The sequence below is a fragment of the Chrysemys picta genome, chromosome 4 (genome assembly GCF_011386835.1).
Source record: "Chrysemys picta bellii isolate R12L10 chromosome 4, ASM1138683v2, whole genome shotgun sequence".
Classification (NCBI taxonomy): Eukaryota; Metazoa; Chordata; order Testudines; family Emydidae; genus Chrysemys; species Chrysemys picta.
The window spans coordinates 73,180,476-73,197,805 of record NC_088794.1 but is presented as its reverse complement, the minus strand read 5'-3'; the positions used below and the strand labels follow the sequence as shown (position 1 = coordinate 73,197,805).

General features: G+C 40.6%; 1 protein-coding gene across 27 annotated transcripts in view; it reads right to left on the bottom strand.

Moving 5' to 3' along the window:
• PPFIA1 (PTPRF interacting protein alpha 1) overlaps nt 1–17,330 on the bottom strand; it is a 95,910-nt gene that overhangs the window by 25,237 nt on the left and 53,343 nt on the right. For 15 of the 27 annotated variants that reach the window (XR_010600583.1, XR_010600584.1, XR_010600585.1 and 12 more), the window contains 6 exons: nt 16,748–16,971; nt 15,346–15,580; nt 11,489–11,518; nt 10,400–10,551; nt 9,411–9,583; nt 8,635–8,728 (listed from right to left, as the gene is read on the bottom strand). Coding sequence is in view for 21 of the 27 variants with exons in the window: in XM_042849142.2 (XP_042705076.2) it covers nt 8,635–8,728; nt 9,411–9,583; nt 10,400–10,551; nt 11,489–11,518; nt 15,346–15,580; nt 16,748–16,971 (908 nt within the window). In the remaining 6 variants the exon portion in view is untranslated. The remainder of the gene's footprint in view (nt 1–8,634; nt 8,729–9,410; nt 9,584–10,399; nt 10,552–11,488; nt 11,519–15,345; nt 15,581–16,747; nt 16,972–17,330) is intronic. The other 12 variants (XR_010600588.1, XR_010600589.1, XM_065592642.1 and 9 more) reach the window with 1 other exon arrangement.

Here is a 17,330-nt window from a genome sequence, read left to right as displayed (position 1 = left end):
ATTCACATTATGTACATTCACAACATGCAGTGTAAGATAAACGGCTTTGTTTTTGTCAATGCCTTAACAAATACTGTTAACAAGCTTTCAAGCTATAAATGCTTCAGCAGAACATTTCACTGCCTATTATAGAAACATCACCTCTTGTAAAAACATGCATTTAATTTGCTGAACAATTAGGGCTTTTAATACATCATTAAAATCAAAGCAAGTTTCCAAACAAATTTCTCACACATCCACAACAATCCTAATAAATTAAATATAAACTTACCCTGATTTTGCACTACCACATCAAATGGTAAATAATAAGGAAATAAAACAATGAAGGAAAAATGTAAAACTACAATTAAATTGAACTCATAACACAAATATAGAAACAAACAGAATGAAATAATGTAATTCAGTTCTTTAAACATAGGATTATTAATAGAGCCTTCAAATAAAATGGTAACAATGCCTGTTGCAAACACGTTTGAGATTGTGTATACAGAAACAAAAAAAGATATGAAGTGATACACAAAATAAGCACAAAGAAGCTTTTTAGTCACTGCTGCTACAGTTACATAAGGTTTCAGAAAGAATGAAATTCTTAATCCTTTTAATAAAAGCTACCTGAATATTGTTGATTTTCAATATAGCGTATGGAATCTTACTGAGTCACTCAGACACTCTTCACTGTGTATATGTTTTTGAAACTGAGCAATTAGCCTTGAGAATTTGCTCTGACATGATCCTTTTCACGTTTATGATTATTCCCACTGAGATGGCGATGGATCTTCTCTAGTTATTTCTAACATATTTTTGCTTCCTATGTTCAGTGCACTTTGGCAAGTTTTTGGAATGGATTGATAAAAGTATAGTACTGTGATTTGAAGAATGCTAGATTAGGGTTGCCAACTTTCTGACTGCAGAAAACTGAACACACTTGCCCCGCCCCCTGCTCCTTCCCTGAGGCCCCAACCCTGCTCACTCCATCCCCCCTCCCTCGCTCAATTTCACCAGGCTGGGCAGGGGGTTGGAGTGCAGGAGAGGGTGAGGACTCTGGCTAGGGGTGTGGGCTCCGGGTTGGGACCAGAAATGAGGGATACGGTGTGTGAGGGGGAGCTCTAGGCTGGAGCAGGTGTGTAGGAGAGTGTAAGGGCTCTGGGCTGGGTGTGTGTGCTCCAGGGTGGGGCCAGAAATGAGGGGTTCAGGGTGCTAGGGGGGCTCCAGGCTGAGGCTGGGTATAAAGGTGGGGGGGGGCTCCAACTGAGAGTGCAGGCTCTGGTGCGGGGCCAAAGATGAGGGGGGACTGGGGCCAAGGGGTTCAGAGTGTGGCAGGGGGTGCAGGCTCTGGGAGGGAGTTTGGGTGCAGGAAGGAGCTCATGGCTGGGGTACGGGCTTTGAGTGGCGCTTACCTTAGGCGGCTCCCGGAAGTGGCTAGCATTTCCCTTCGGCTTCTTGGTGGAGATGTGGCCAGGCAGCTCCGCACTCTGCCCCCGCCCTGAGCGCTGGCTCTGCAGCTCCCATTGGCTGGGAACCGCAGCCAGTGGGAGCTTCGGGGCCGGGTCAGCACATCCGCCTAGGAGCTGGAGGGAAATGCCGGCCACTTCAGGAGCCACATGGAGCCAGGGCAGACAGGGATCTGCCTTAGCCCTGATGACTGGATTTTTAACAGCACTGCTGACGGGGGCCGCCAGGATCCCTTTTCGACCAGCCGTTCCAGCTCAGAATGAGACAATTGGCAACCATATGTTAGACCCCTACTCATATAAGATTGAAGAGAAGAATTCTATACTTTGCCCTGTGGGGCAGTAAAAGTAAAGAAAATGTACATTTTTGCTAAATATTTCCACCAGCATAACAAGGCTTTTATGACAACTTATGTCTTTTCGGTAATACTCTACATTTTGAAATTTACTATGAAAACCTCATCATATTGATCAGTAAGCACATATCAATGTGTTCCCTGAGTGTACAGGACTGGGAATCAGAGATTTTGAAATCCTACATTGTGATCTTGGGAAAGCCACAATTTCCAATTCGGATTTGCCATTTGTAAATTACAACTTGATATGCAACACCTGGTAAACATCAAGGGGTTGTTTGAAGAATTAGTTAGATTATGCTTGTAACATACTTGCAAATGTGGGTAAATATTTTCAAAATAAAATCAGTAAATGGATAACAGTCAATAATCTGAATTGAATATAGTTTCCGGCAATGGTAGCAAAATTTTGAAAGGCAGTTCAGGAAGCAAGTATATATTAATTTTCAAAGCAAAATGATTATTTTTCACCTGCAAAAAGTAGCTTTTGAGATGGTGGAAGACAGCCAGAATTCAGTGTGAATGTTTTTGCTGGTTCTTATTTTTGCAAAATGTGAATTTTAGCTGGCATTGGGAATTATCTAAATCAAGAACATTTTCCAGAAAAAAAAAAAAGGAGGAAAGACAAAAAGCTATGGTAATAAGTGCTGCTGTGGTATAGCTAGGCTGGGGTAGGCAACCTATGGCACGTGTGCCAAAGGCGGCACGCGAGCTGATTTTCAGTGGCTCTCACACTGCCAGGGTCCTCGCCACCAGTCCGTGGGGCTCTGCATTTTAATTTAATTTTAAATGAAGCTTCTTAAACATTTTTAAAACCTTATTTACTTTACATACAACAATAGTTTAGTTATAGATTATACACTAATGTTTTTAGAAGGTCTCTTTCTATAAAAATGTATTACTGGCGCGCGAAACCTTAAATTACAGTGAATAAATGAAGACTCAGCACACCACTTCTGAAAGATTGCCGACTCCTGAGCTAGGTTAACATTTCTCTTTCAAGAAAGTAGAGGTAATATCTGAAAACTCCATAAACTATCAAAATCATTAGAACAGAATTTAGTCACAAGGCGGGATTCTATGTGTCAGCAATTTCAGGAGCAATAGTTCTTTTGCATTTTGGAAAATGAAGATTTCCTGGACAGACGTCAGGAGATGCTTCTACGGCCACAATGTTCTGAAGATTCAGAGCAGGCGCAGCAGGGACAGAAGGATTGTGAGGAGGTTTGGCAGCATGTGACCTCCAGAAGGAGAAAGAGGAGCGTTCATGCACCAGCAATGGAGATACAGGTGAGCAATCGTTTCCATGTTCTCTCTACAAGTACTAATGCGGAGAGTGGACTAGATGACCCATCTGAGGGAAGGGAGCAGAAGGAGACTCCACCGATTGGAAGGCAAAAGATGCACTGTCCTAGGGATGGGGGTTCCACGACCACCACTCCCAAGAGGAGGAGGAGGGTGGTGGTGGTCGGGGACTCCCTCCTCAGGGGGACTGAGTCATCTATCTGCCGCCCCGACCGGGAAAACCGAGAAGTCTGCTGCTTGCCAGGAGCTAGGATACACGATGTGACGGAGAGACTGCCGAGACTCATCAAGCCCTCGGATCGCTACCCCTTCCTGCTTCTCCACGTGGGCACCAATGATACTGCCAAGAATGACCTTGAGCGGATCACTGCAGACTACATGGCTCTGGGAAGAAGGATAAAGGACTTTGAGGCGCAAGTGGTGTTCTCGTCCATCCTCCCTGTGCAAGGAAAAGGCCGGGGTAGAGACCGTCGAATCGTGGAAGTCAACGAATGGCTACGCAGGTGGTGTCGGAGAGAAGGCTTTGGATTCTTCGACCATGGGATGGTGTTCCAAGAAAAAGGAGTGCTAGGCAGAGACGGGCTCCACCTAACGAAGAGAGGGAAGAGCATCTTCGCCAGCAGGCTGGCTAACCTAGTGAGGAGGGCTTTAAACTAGGTTCACCGGGGGAAGGAGACCAAAGCCCTGAGGTAAGTGGGGAAATGGGATCCTGGGAGGAAGCACAAGCAGGAGAGCGCAAGAGGGGAGGACTCCTGTATCATGCTGAGAAAGAGGGACGATCGATGAGTTATCTTAAGTGCCTATACACAAATGCAAGAAGCCTGGGAAACAAGCAGGGAGAACTGGAAGTCCTGGCACAGTCAGGGAACTATGATGTGATTGGAATAACAGAGACTTGGTGGGATAACTCACATGACTAGAGTACTGTCATGGATGGATATAAACTGTTCAGGAAGGACAGGCAGGACAGAAAAGGTGGGGGAGTTGCGTTGTATGTAAGAGAGGAGTATGACTGCTCAGAGCTCCGGTATGAAACTGCAGAAAAACCTGAGAGTCTCTGGATAAAGTTGAGAAGTGTGAGCAACAAGGGTGATGTCGTGGTTGGAGTCTGCTATAGACCACCAGACCAGGGGGATGAGGTGGACGAGGCTTTCTTCTGGCAACTAGCAGAAGTTGCTAGATCGCAGGCCCTGGTTCTCATGGGAGACTTTAATCACCCTGATATCTGCTGGGAGAGCAATACAGCGGTGCAAAGGCAATCCAGGAAATTTTTGGATAGTGTAGGGGACAATTTCCTGGTGCAAGTGCTGGAGGAACCAACTAGGGGCAAAGCTTTTCTTGACCTGCTACTCACAAACAGGGAAGAACTAGTAGGGGAAGCAAAAGTGGATGGGAACCTGGGAGGCAGTGACCATGAGATGGTAGAGTTCAGGATCCTGACACAAGGAAGAAAGGAGAGCAGCAGAATACGGACCCTGGACTTCAGAAAAGCAGACTTTGACTCCCTCAGGGAACAGATGGGCAGGATCCCCTGGGAGAATAACATGAAGGGCAAAGGGGTCCAGGAGAGCTGGCTGTATTTTAAAGAATCCTTATTACGGTTGCAGGAGCAAACCATCCCGATGTGTAGAAAGAATAGTAAATATGGCAGGCGGCCAGCTTGGCTAAACAGTGAAATCCTTGCTGATCTTAAATGCAAAAAAGAAGCTTACAAGAAGTGGAAGATTGGACAAATGACCAGGGAGGAGTATAAAAATATTGCTCAGGCATGCAGGAGTGAAATCAGGAAGGCCAAATCACACTTGGAGTTGCAGCTAGCAAGAGATGTTAAGAGTAACAAGAAGGGTTTCTTCAGGTATGTTAGAAACAAGAAGAAAGTCAAGGAAAGTGTGGGCCTCTTACTGAATGAGGGAGGCAACCTAGTGACCGAAGATGTGGAAAAAGCTAATGTACTCAATCATTTTTTTGCCTCTGTCTTCACGAACAATGTCAGCTCCCAGACTGCTGCACTGGGCAGCACAGTATGGGGAGAAGGTGACCAGCCCTCTGTGGAGAAAGAAGTGGTTCGGGACTATTTAGAAAAACTGGACGTGCACAAGTCCATGGGGCCGGATGCGCTGCATCCGAGGGTGCTAAAGGAGTTGGCGGGTGAGATTGCAGAGCCATTAGCCATTATTTTTGAAAACTCATGGCGATCGGGGGAGGTCCCAGATGACTGGAAAAAGGCTAATGTAGTGCCCATCTTTAAAAAAGGGAAGAAGGAGGATCCGGGGAACTACAGGCCAGTCAGCCTCACCTCAGTCCCTGGAAAAATCATGGAGCAGGTCCTCAAGGAATCAATTATGAAACATTTAGAGGAGAGGAAAGTGATCAGGAACAGTCAGCATGGATTCACGAAGGGGAAGTCGTGCCTGACTAACCTAATTGCCTTCTATGATGAGATAACTGGCTCTGTGGATGAGGGGAAAGCAGTGGATGTGTTATTCCTTGACTTTAGCAAAGCTTTTGATACGGTCTCCCACAGTATTCTTGCCGCCAAGTTAAAGAAGTATGGGCTGGATGAATGGACTGTAAGGTGGATAGAAAGCTGGCTAGATCGTCGGGCTCAACGGGTAGTGATCAATGGCTCCATGTCTAGTTGGCAGCCGGTTTCAAGCGGAGTGCCCCAAGGGTCGGTCCTGGGGCCGGTTTTGTTTAATATCTTTATTAATGATCTGGAGGATGGTGTGGACTGCACTCTCAGCAAGTTTGCAGATGACACTAAACTAGGAGGCGTGGTAGATACACTAGAGGGTAGGGATCGGATACAGAGGGACCTAGACAAATTAGAGGATTGGGCCGAAAAAAACCTGATGAGGTTCAACAAGGACAAGTGCAGAGTCCTGCACTTAGGACGGAAGAATCCCATGCACTGCTACAGACTAGGGACCGAATGGCTAGGTAGCAGTTCTGCAGAAAAGGACCTAGGGGTCACAGTGGACGAGAAGCTGGATATGAGTCAACAGTGTGCTCTTGTTGCCAAGAAGGCTAACGGCATTTTGGGCTGTATAAGTAGGGGCATTGCCAGCAGATCGAGGGACGTGATCGTTCCCCTTTATTCGACATTGGTGAGGCCTCATCTGGAATACTGTGTCCAGTTTTGGGCCCCACACTACAAGAAGGATGTGGAAAAATTGGAAAGAGCCCAGCGGAGGGCAACAAAAATGATTAGGGGTCTGGAGCACATGACTTATGAGGAGAGGCTGAGGGAACTGGGATTGTTTAGAAGAGAAGAATGAGGGGGGATTTGATAGCAGCCTTCAACTACCTGAAGGGGGGTTCCAAAGAGGATGGAGCTCGGCTGTTCTCAGTGGTGGCAGATGACAGAACAAGGAGCAATGGTCTCAAGTTGCAGTGGGGGAGGTCCAGGTTGGATATCAGGAAAAATTATTTCACTAGGAGGGTGGTGAAACACTGGAATGCGTTACCTAGGGAGGTGGTGGAGTCTCCTTCCTTGGAGGTTTTTAAGGCCCGGCTTGACAAAGCCCTGGCTGGGATGATTTAGCTGGGAATTGGTCCTGCTTTGAGCAGGGGGTTGGACTAGATGACTTCTTGAGGTCCCTTCCAACTCTGATATTCTATGATTCTATGATTCTTTGTGTCATTACCGTCAAAATATATTACCAATATTCACATATTTCAAATAAAAATGTTGCCAATTTTCTTGGCAATTAACCATACATTTCTTTTATTTGCTACTGAATTTAAGAGCATATTTTCAGCACTATAGAATTTCCCTTTTAAATGAAAAGGGATCCTAATGTGCTTGCTTCTTGCACATTTACTACCTAATCTTCCTGAAGATGAAGCAAGACATCCATAATTGACCTCAAATCAATTTAGCTTAGTTTCTGACACAGAGGAAAATGATAGTTGGGTGGATTAAAAACAGTAAGACTATTGATATGTAAAGAATATATGATGTTGTTTTTGTAATGCACAACATAATGACAGCCAACTAGTATCTTATTAAAAGGGTGACTGGGAAGGACTCAATTAAATCCCAATTCTGCCTACCTATTCAAGTTTTCAATAGTATTCTATTCTGCCAGTTAAATATCCAGACATAGATTACTACCATGAAAGATCTCGTCTGCCTTCTGCACTCATGGACTTTGCTACCTCTCTGCTGCCTGGTTCATTTGGGAATAACACAAGATGCAGTACATCTTTAAAAGGTAAACAAAACAGAAAAAAAAAATTGTACCTTAATACTTACTGGAAAGATTCCAAAACCAGGCAAAAAATGACTGCTGTTTAAAATATGTCACTTAAAAGAGCACATCTACACTTCGAACTGGAGGTGTAGTCTCCAGCTCAAGGAGACATAACCATGTTTGCTCTAAATGTTCTAAAAACAGAAGTTTAGCCAGGGAGGCGTGAGCAGTGGGATGGACTAGCTGCCCCAATACATATCTAGCATCTCAGATGGGATCCTACTCAAGGCAGCCACGCCTCCCACTTCTATTTTTAGCACGCTACGCGAACAGAGCTAGCATGGGTGTGTCTCCTTGACCTGGAAATTACACATCAAGCTCAAAGTGTAGATACACCTCTACCCTGATATAATGTGGTCCTCGGGAGTCAAAAAAATCTCACCGCCTTATAGGCGAGACCGCGTTATATCCAGTTCGGTCCGGTACGCCGTGCTGGACTGGACCGGCTTCCCCGGCGGTGATTTAAAGGGCCTGGGGCTCCACATGAATTTGGATATAACACGGTAAAGCAGCGGGGCTTGGTTAAAGGGCCCATGGCTCCCCACTGCTTTACCGCATTATATCCAAATTCGTGCTATATCGGGTTGCATTCTATTGGGGTAGAGGTGTATATCCAAAGACTGGCAGATAAGTGTTCAGCAAACTAATGCACCAAAAAAAATTCTGGGACAAAATGCATCGCCAATAGCAAAAATTAATTGTTTTAAATTGCCAAAAGCCATTTAAGCAGACAAGAAAAAAACGAAAAATCTTAAGTAATAAATTTAGTGAACAGACAAAATGAGTAGCAGCAGTTATGCAGAAAGGAATTGCTTCATATAGTCAATTGTTAAAAAGAACTAGCTGCTGGACGCACTAGGGATCCCTAATATTCCAAGCAGGTAGGCTTGCACTATGTGGCTCTCAGCTGGCAGCCAGACACTTGTTGGACTCTTGCCAGCGATTTACACAAGGAACAAACCTCAAGAGCAGAAATCTAAAATGACCATCTCTGTTTCAAGGCATGTTTTTTACTAAGTCCATTTTTACTTTTCCAAAATTCATTTCTCATTTTTTACAGTAGTGATTTTAGTGCTAAACGCTATCACATCAGGTTTGCCAAGATCACAACTCATTTTTAAAACGCACTATATTGGAGATGTATGTAAAAAAATAAGTCTGCAAAACTTAATGAGGCTTGATACTGCATCAGGCATAATGTTTGGAATTTTTCCTTTAAACAAAGAAATTATTCATTTCACCTAAATTACATATTTGATAACTTACTTTTTCTGTAGTTTTCTATTTTTTTCTGCCTGTCCCCCAAGTTTGCTGAGTCCTAAGGCATCTTGAGATGAATTGTCTGTTTCTGCCAAGCCAACTACAAGGAATAAAAATAGGTACTTAATGACATTTTTTGTATTTTACCTTGAATGTATTCGTATAAACTAGCATAACTATCATATTCCTGAACAAAGTAATTAGTACTTTGTAATGTTACTAATCAGCAGTAATTGTCCAATTATGTTTCTATCGGTAACTCATTTTATTAATGTCATACAATAAGGAGAAGAAATTAAAAAGACAGCCCTTTTTTTCCAGAGATACACTAAAGCATACAGTACTTGAATATGAGACATGAACAAGCATTTCAGAATATTTTTATTCTCTCCCCACTCCACATGTCATGCACCTAGAATCTAAAATAAACATTACTTAGAAAAACACATTAAAAATGTATACCATGAGACTAAGGCCTTGTCTACACTACTGCAGTAAGTCAACTTAAGTTACGCTACTCCAACTACGTGAATAACACCGTGCTGTGTCAATGGGAGACACTCTCCTGTCGCCTTATCTTACTCCTCTCATTTTGGTGGAGTACCAGAGTCGACTGGAGAGCGCTCTGCGGTCAATTTAGCAGGTCTTCAGTAGACCCGCTAAGACGACCCCCGTTGCATCGATCGCAGCAGCATCAATCCCCGGTAAGTGTAAACATGGCCTAAGTCTTTCCTTCCTTTTATACTATTGATAATACACTAGTTAGAAGATAACAAACCAACCTTGTCCCAAAGATTCTTTGCTGGTTTGTCCAGTTCGACCCTTTTCTTTCTTACCAAATAAGCGACCTATAGAAGATTTGATCCCCTTCTTTTTAGGGGCTTTGTGAAGGGAATCCTGGCTACTATTACTGCTACTGGGGTTGCTTACTTGCCCATCTTGAGAACCTGTAGAACTTTAGAGAAAAAGAACTTCTTTTAGTCTGTAAAAGAACACACACAAAATAATCCCCACTTTTAGCACATTACATTTTTTATGGCAATTTGAGGTTTTGGTGGAAGCTAATGAAGACTGTCAAGTTACCTCAGCAAATTAATTTCCAGTTTTTAAACATTTCTTGTCACAAAAGATGCGAAAAGCATCACCAGAAGATGTAGCAAAAGATTAAATGGAGCATAAAAAAAAAAATAAAAAAAAACCAAAAAAACACTGGACAACATCCAATGTCTCAACATTTTACCCCTTTTCTTATTAAGAGATCTTATTAGGGTGACTGACCTATGTCAAGCAACTGCAGGTTATTTGTATATATCTTTTGTTATGTATATTACACTCCACTAGATGTCAGATTCCCTACCGAGTTCAGATGATCATAGGTTGAATTTAAGCCATAGATCTGGAAATGAGTTGCATAATACATTAAAATTCCAGCTTCCTTTCATCTACCTTTCTTCTCTATAATATGCATTTTTACATAAAGTGATAAAAAGAAAGGCAAACCGCCGATACTTGAAAACTTTCTCATAGAAAATCAACTACTAGTAATGAATGTGCTAAGGGGACTGCTTATGCAGACTAACTTTAGCAAATCAACTGTCATATTATTCTGACTTCTCCATTTACTTTGTCTTTTCAGAAGTTTTAAAAATCAATTTCTTAAAACTTGCATGATCTGAATAACAACTTTGTAGTCAATCAGCTTTTTAAAAATCTGAACTTTAGCTGTTATCAGAATATTAACCTCATGTTTTCTGCCATCTTGCTTACTTACTTTCTTATGTCCCTGATGTCTTCGTGGCTCAATGTATGCAAAGCTCCTTTATGGACTCTATCCAAATGCAGAGATCGAGGTGAAGATGGTGGTGATGTCTCACATTTTATTGTGGTCTTGTCATCTCGTACTTCTTCTCCAGAAACTGGAGACTAAGGGAAAAAAGAATGAAAACTTTAGGGTTTAGTTTCTAGCATGAATCCTACATTAATACTGTATAAAGAATTAAAAGACAAATGTATTTGATTATTTTTTCACTTGATAGTGATACGGTTCTCCCAGCCCTTTTATTCTGGGGCCATCATTTCTACTTTTTCATTCTCTCTGAACTTCCTCTTATTTTTTGTAGACAACCAGTGTTGTTGAATTAATATTTCTGCTGGACATGGGACGGTGGCAATCTTGCATAGAATTCACTGCCTCCCTAACCAGCAAATAGGGCTCAGAGCAAGTATACATTCCCTTTAACAACTCCCTAAAACTATGTATGCTAATATTACAATATATACACACCCGACCCTTATTAGTTCTTTCAGTAAAGCCACCAAGACAGAGGGCCAAGTAAAGCATTGCTCAAACTCCAATTATGAGGAACTAGAAGAGGTTTAAAGAAGGTGTTCTAGATGTCATGGGCTTAGATGTTTTAAATCACAATTTTTTGAAATCAAGAATCCATATGTCAATACTTATGGAGTTCCTTCAAGTGTGATGAGGATCAGAAATTCAAACTAAGTTATTTAATTGTGTGTTGGTAATCTTCAAAATTCAACACAAGTATTCCTTTACAGAGATAGAGGAATGGCTATTGCAAATGGATAACATACTACACCCTTTACTTGGGGTAAAAGTATCTCAAGCTAAATTACTATTGCTTCCTCTATAGCATATCATCTTCCTCTGCTTTTCTTTATTCCCAACATCATTAAAAAGCATTAATTTAATATTTTTAATAGCAGAGATTAAATCTGAACATGAAATAATTTGCAATTATTCACAAATATGCAACTCTTGCAAGGAATCTCATTTACACTAATACTTTATAGTGAATGACATAGCAAAAGAACGTAACTAAGTGGCTGAAGAGTTTACCTTTCTACGGTGTTTCCTTAAATCACTAGGCTGACAGATGCATGCAAAGAAAAGAAATTAAGAGAAACCAGATTTATTGCAAACTCCTGTAGCACAATCTCAAAGCATTAGCACAGACAAAAACACATTAGGGAGAAGATAATATAGCAGAACATATGTGGAAGAAAGCTGAGATGCTCTCCAACTACAAAATATTTAGACTATCATATACTTAAAATCTAGGTTTATAATGGAAATACTGTAGATACTTAAATAGCAGTTTTAGAGGATAACAATATTTCACCCATAGCTACAAGGCAAAATTAAAAAAGAAAACAGAAAAAAAAATTCTCAGCAAGAAAACCAGTAAATTAAGTTTTGTTTTGATTTTTTTTAAATAGGGAGAATACTTGGGCAAGACTCTCCCTTGATCACAAGTATCAGAGGGGTAGCCGTGTTAGTTTGTATCCACAAAAACAACAAGGAGTCCGGTGGCACCTTAAAGATTAACAGATTTATTTGGTCATAAACTTTTGTGGGTAAAAAAAACCCCACTTCTTCATATGCATGGAGATCCCTTGATCACATAACCAAAGATACTCAAGGCAGGGACTATTTTGTCTGAGTTAGACCTATGAATTTTTAACACTCTTCATTCTGAGCCAGTTTGGAATCTTGTTCCCTTTTCTAGGCTTTATATAAGCAGAAACATTACAGTATTAATCCTGAAGTCCAGAACTCTGGCAGCAGTATTGTGAGGTAACTTACATTTAGGTTGTTGGAATGAATATGCCCAGTCTATCACCAATAGTTGTTCTTCCCCACCCTCACCAAAATCTGTTGAATCTCACCTCTTAGACATTCCCAACCTTTAACAGTATGCAGAGCAAAAGATCAAAGATTGTTCATTAACTGAAGTTGTACATACAGCATAATCATATCAGACTGATACTGGTAAAAAATTACATTCATATAGTTTGGGAACAGATTTACACTGTACTTGGCTCAGTATTTTAAAAAAGGATTTGTAGGCAAAAAAAAATTGAGTATCAAAAATTCAGTGCACTTTGTATTACAAACAAAGAATGCAGAATCCAAAGATAAGGTAGGTTTGGGCATTTGATCCAAAAATAACTGGTCAATCGACCGGTCAAATATTAACAAGTAATTCAAAAGCTGTCAAATATTTTAGAGTACTAATATATTAGAACAGTAACAGGAAGGGGAAAAAAAGGTACAACTTTATCGTCTCCAATAGGCACAGGGGAGATACAGATACCTAATTACAAAAAAACAAATTACTTCACTTATTTTAATTCAGAAAAATGCAAAACACAATGAAATTAAATACTAAAAATGCAGAATGGCACCGTGATGCAATGACAATGGTAGGCTGTCACATACATCAGGGTATTCTTGTTGGGATATTTGAGAATACTGGCCGTGGTCAATTATAAGGTCATCGATTGACATTACTTGACTGGCTTGCCAAGTCTACTTGGATTAAAAGTATGCCTTTTGCAAAAGGTTCCACATTAGCTAAGCAAGGTAAATGTGTAAAGATTTGCTCAATCTTACATTAAAATATTTATGTTTTGATTATCAATGTTACTACAGTAAAAACTGTGTTATCCGGCACTTTACCAACCGGAAAGCTCTAGAAACCGGCATTTCGGGAAGGGCTGTGGGGCGCGGGCTCTGGGAGGGACTTTGGGTGCAGAAGGGGGCTTGGGACGGGGGTTGGGGCACGGGAGGGGTTGCGGGGTGCTGGATCTGGGCGGTGCTCATCTCAGGCGGCTCCCTGCAAGCGGCGACATGTCCCTGCTGCTCCTAGATGGAAGAATGGCTATGGGGCTCAGTGCGCTGCCCCCGCCCCACCCAAGCACTGGCTCCGCAGCTCCCATTGACTGGGGACTATGGCCAATGGGAGTTGCGGGGGCGGGAGCTGCGGGCGGAGGCAGCACACAGAGATGCCTGGCCACGCCTCTTCTTAGGAGCAGACCAAGGTGAGCACCGCTCGGATCCAGCACCCCAAAACTCCTCCCGCACCCAAACTCCCTCCCAGATATTGTATATCAGAACAAGCTAATCAAATCATAGTATAGACTCAGTTTACCCTTGAGATGTCCATCAATAGAAAATAAATTAAATAACTCCTGAAAGGTGTGTCAAATATTAAATATACATGGATTCAGGATCTAAATGTGCTATTTAAATACCACCCAAGGACATCATCCATTCCTTGTAAAGAAAATCTTAATCTTAACAATCATCATAGGAAGAGGTGAACAGAGGGAAAAAAATGAATAAAATCATAAATTAATCCAGACCTCAATACCCAATTAATTTTGGGATGGATAAGGTAAAAGATATGAACACCAACAGGAAAAAAAAAATACAGCGTGTCAGCCAGTACTTGTTAAAGAAAGCTACAAGCTTTTAATTCACTAGTTTTAGTTAAACTAAAAAAAGTACCAGCACTGAATTTTTAAAACTGTTATTAAACTAGCTTGTATTCACAAATCTGGAAAGAAAAAAACCCAATCCCAAAACAGAATTACTATCTCTATGATAGCATTTGATACAATGACATGAGTTTAATGCAAGCTAACAGACTTAATGTTAGCTAATGTTCATAAATACCAAGTGGATTTTTATTAGGAAACTACAAAATACTGTAAAAAATAATCCATTATTCACAATATACATTAATCAAAATCCAGTATCTCCACTACTGTAGTTCTGGTGGAAGTTTAGGATCTTTATATTACCATACTTTAAAAAATTATTCAGTTATTAAATAAGCCAACAGCTCAACTAAATACTACCACATCTAATTTGGTCAGTTCCTTTAAATCTTGGAGTTGTGAATTTTAATGGAAATCAATTAGTTTCAATTACTATTGAACAATAAAATTCATGAAGATTTCTAGATGCTACAGGACTTGCAGCTTATTTTTGCTCACTAAAACTAGATTTAAAAAAGTTACACTACATTGGGAGAGGAAGCCTTGGCAATAAATATTCTGACCAGGGCCGCCCAGAGGATTCAGGGGGCCTAGGGCAAGGCGGGGAAGCTGCGGAGCTTGTACTCACCCGGCAGCAGTCTGGGTCTTCGGCAGCATTTCGGCAGCGGGGGGCCCTTCAGTCGCTCCACGTCTTCGGCAGCACTAAAGGGACCCCCGCCGCCAAAGACCTGGACCGCCACCGGGCAAATTGTCCCACTCCCCCCTCTTCCCCCCCACCCCCCGGCAGCCCTGATTCTGACCTATTTTTTCATAGAAACAGCTGTGAAACTCATTTTTGCGTCAATTTCTGCAAAGAAAATATTTAGATTAGAACTTGCTTGAAAAATTTTCTCTATAAATTGCTAGCTCAAATAGATACATGTCAGTTCACTTCATTGCTATTTACATTTTAAATGTACAGCTCAATCATTAATCTTCAAGATTATGGGTTTCACATATTTGTATGAAATTATTTATTTGGTGAGCATTCAGTAGAAATGTGGATTATGACCAACAGGCAGCAATAAAACATGTATGATTTGAATAGACTTAAGAAAGAAGAGGGTAAGTGATTGTTGCACCAGGATTTGGAGGAAAAGGGCTAAGTTCTCCCAGGCACATATGGCAGCACAGAGTAAAACCAGGAAGAGGAGAAAGAATGTAGGTAAGAGATGTGGGCAGAGCAGAGACCAAACTTTCAAAAAGTCTCCAAAAGTTAAGACCAGCAATTTGAACTTGATGTTGAAGGTGAAAGAAAACAAGTAAAATAATTGAATAAGGGAAAATGATACAAAGGACAAAGGTTACTAGGGTTGTTATTTAGGATGCAGATATTTTCTATTGTAGAGAAAAAAAAAATCTGATACTTACTAGTGTCATAATACCTAGTCTGTCCACTTCCCGAGCTGGACTATGTGGGATCCGCCTTGGTGTGGAACGGCCACTACCAGGAGGAGAAGAACCAGCAAGGGTCCCACCAATAAAAGGAAGGGGAATGGAGTTCATTGACCGAAATCGTCCATTGTTATCTAGACTCCCGCTACCAACTCGACTTTCAATTTCCTCTGCTCGCTGCTCCGTATTTTCCTTTTCTTCTTGTATCAATCTAAAAAAGTTTAAAGACTAGGTGATTTTTTTTTTTAATTGATCAATTCACTGTAAAATAAGTACATTTGCAAAAGCATTGCAAGACTAAGATAAGTGATGGGGCTGACTGAATAATAGTTTTAAGTTGTGTGGTTATTTGTATGACTCTAGAAAACTAGACCTCTACAGACAGGAAAGACAAGATAGCTGCAATTCAGATAGACAACATAACATACAAAAAGAATAGGAAATACGATGTGACAAAAGGTAGTGTGATTGATGTTTTGTTAGTATCGCAGTTCATGAGTTTTATGTTCCATCAAATTAGTAACACTTCACAATGCAGTATAATATGTAGGCCTTTCGGAAGAATTTATCCAAACACAGGAATATGTATAGAAGGACGACGAGTTTTAATATACTGTAATATTGTAAAAATATAATTTGGACTGAGAAACTGAAAGATAGTTTAAGAGGAAGGCTAGCCTTGTGGTGAAAGCACCAGACTTCCTCTGTGACCAAGGCAAGTTATCACAGCACCTCAGTTTCCCCATCTATAAAAAGAGGTCAACAGTTCCCTATTTCACAAGAATTTTGTGAAGCTTATTTGTAAAGTGCTTCAAGAATCTCATATGAAAATGTTATATATCCAAAGTATGTGGTAACTATTATTCCGTAAGTACACTACCATTAAAATGAAAACCGAAGGTACTATTTAAAAGCAACAGAAACAAGGCAATCCAAAGAAGTTACAGCCTTTCTATTATTACTACGCCATCGTGCCTAGGTATTTTACCTTTTGCACAATACAGAAGATCATCCACTCTAACACCCATTGGTAGAGTATTACGATAGTAGTAGTTACTACAGACAAATTTAGGAGAGAATAACCAGCAACTTATCACATGGCAGTTTAAATGATGATTAAGAACTTGCACTCAATTGCTATTAGCAGCAACAGCTACTGCCACCTCCACCATTTATATAGTAATTTCCATCCATGTACAGTGTCAGAAGCATTTTACAAAGTTGGCCAAGCATAACCACTTTTAAATTATTTTTTTCCAATAAAACACAGAGGTTGCGTGGCTTACCCATAACTACACACAAATCAATGAGAGATCTTTAATTTCTGCTATGAAAGAAGCTTATTTTATCATAATTGTAATTAATCGATAAACTATACCTAATCTCTTTGTTAATTGCATCCAATTGCTCTTGAAGCATCATGGCTAAAGTCTGAGCATCAGCCTGACCACTAGGTGACAAAAGATCGACTGAACTGAATATAGTCTCTCTGTCATCTTCACCATCCGAGACATCAACATCACTCTCAAATGCTTGTGCTACATTTGCCAACACACTTGCTTGTTGTGCACGTTCCCAATCCTGTTCATTAAGGGTTTGAACCTGTTTAAAAAAAAAAAAAAAAAAAAAAAGCTAGAAATCCCAATCTAATTGAAAAAAACAATATAAACCCTTTACTATTTAATTACTTACTTTCAAGAAGCTAAAAAATATATATAAAAACAAAAGTTAACAAGTTCTCACTTACATGCTGTAGATATCCATCAGGAAAGCAATATTTAGAAAACAGTAAAAACAAAACCAATTCTTTAGAAAACTGCAGAATTATAGTAATGGTTCAAGTCATAGCCATTACGCATATCCCACCCAACTCTAATGCAATATTGCAAAGGTTTGCCAACAATATTAATCCAAATTCCATCATACGTTTGATGGACTACTCAGTATATTTAGGAATTGAG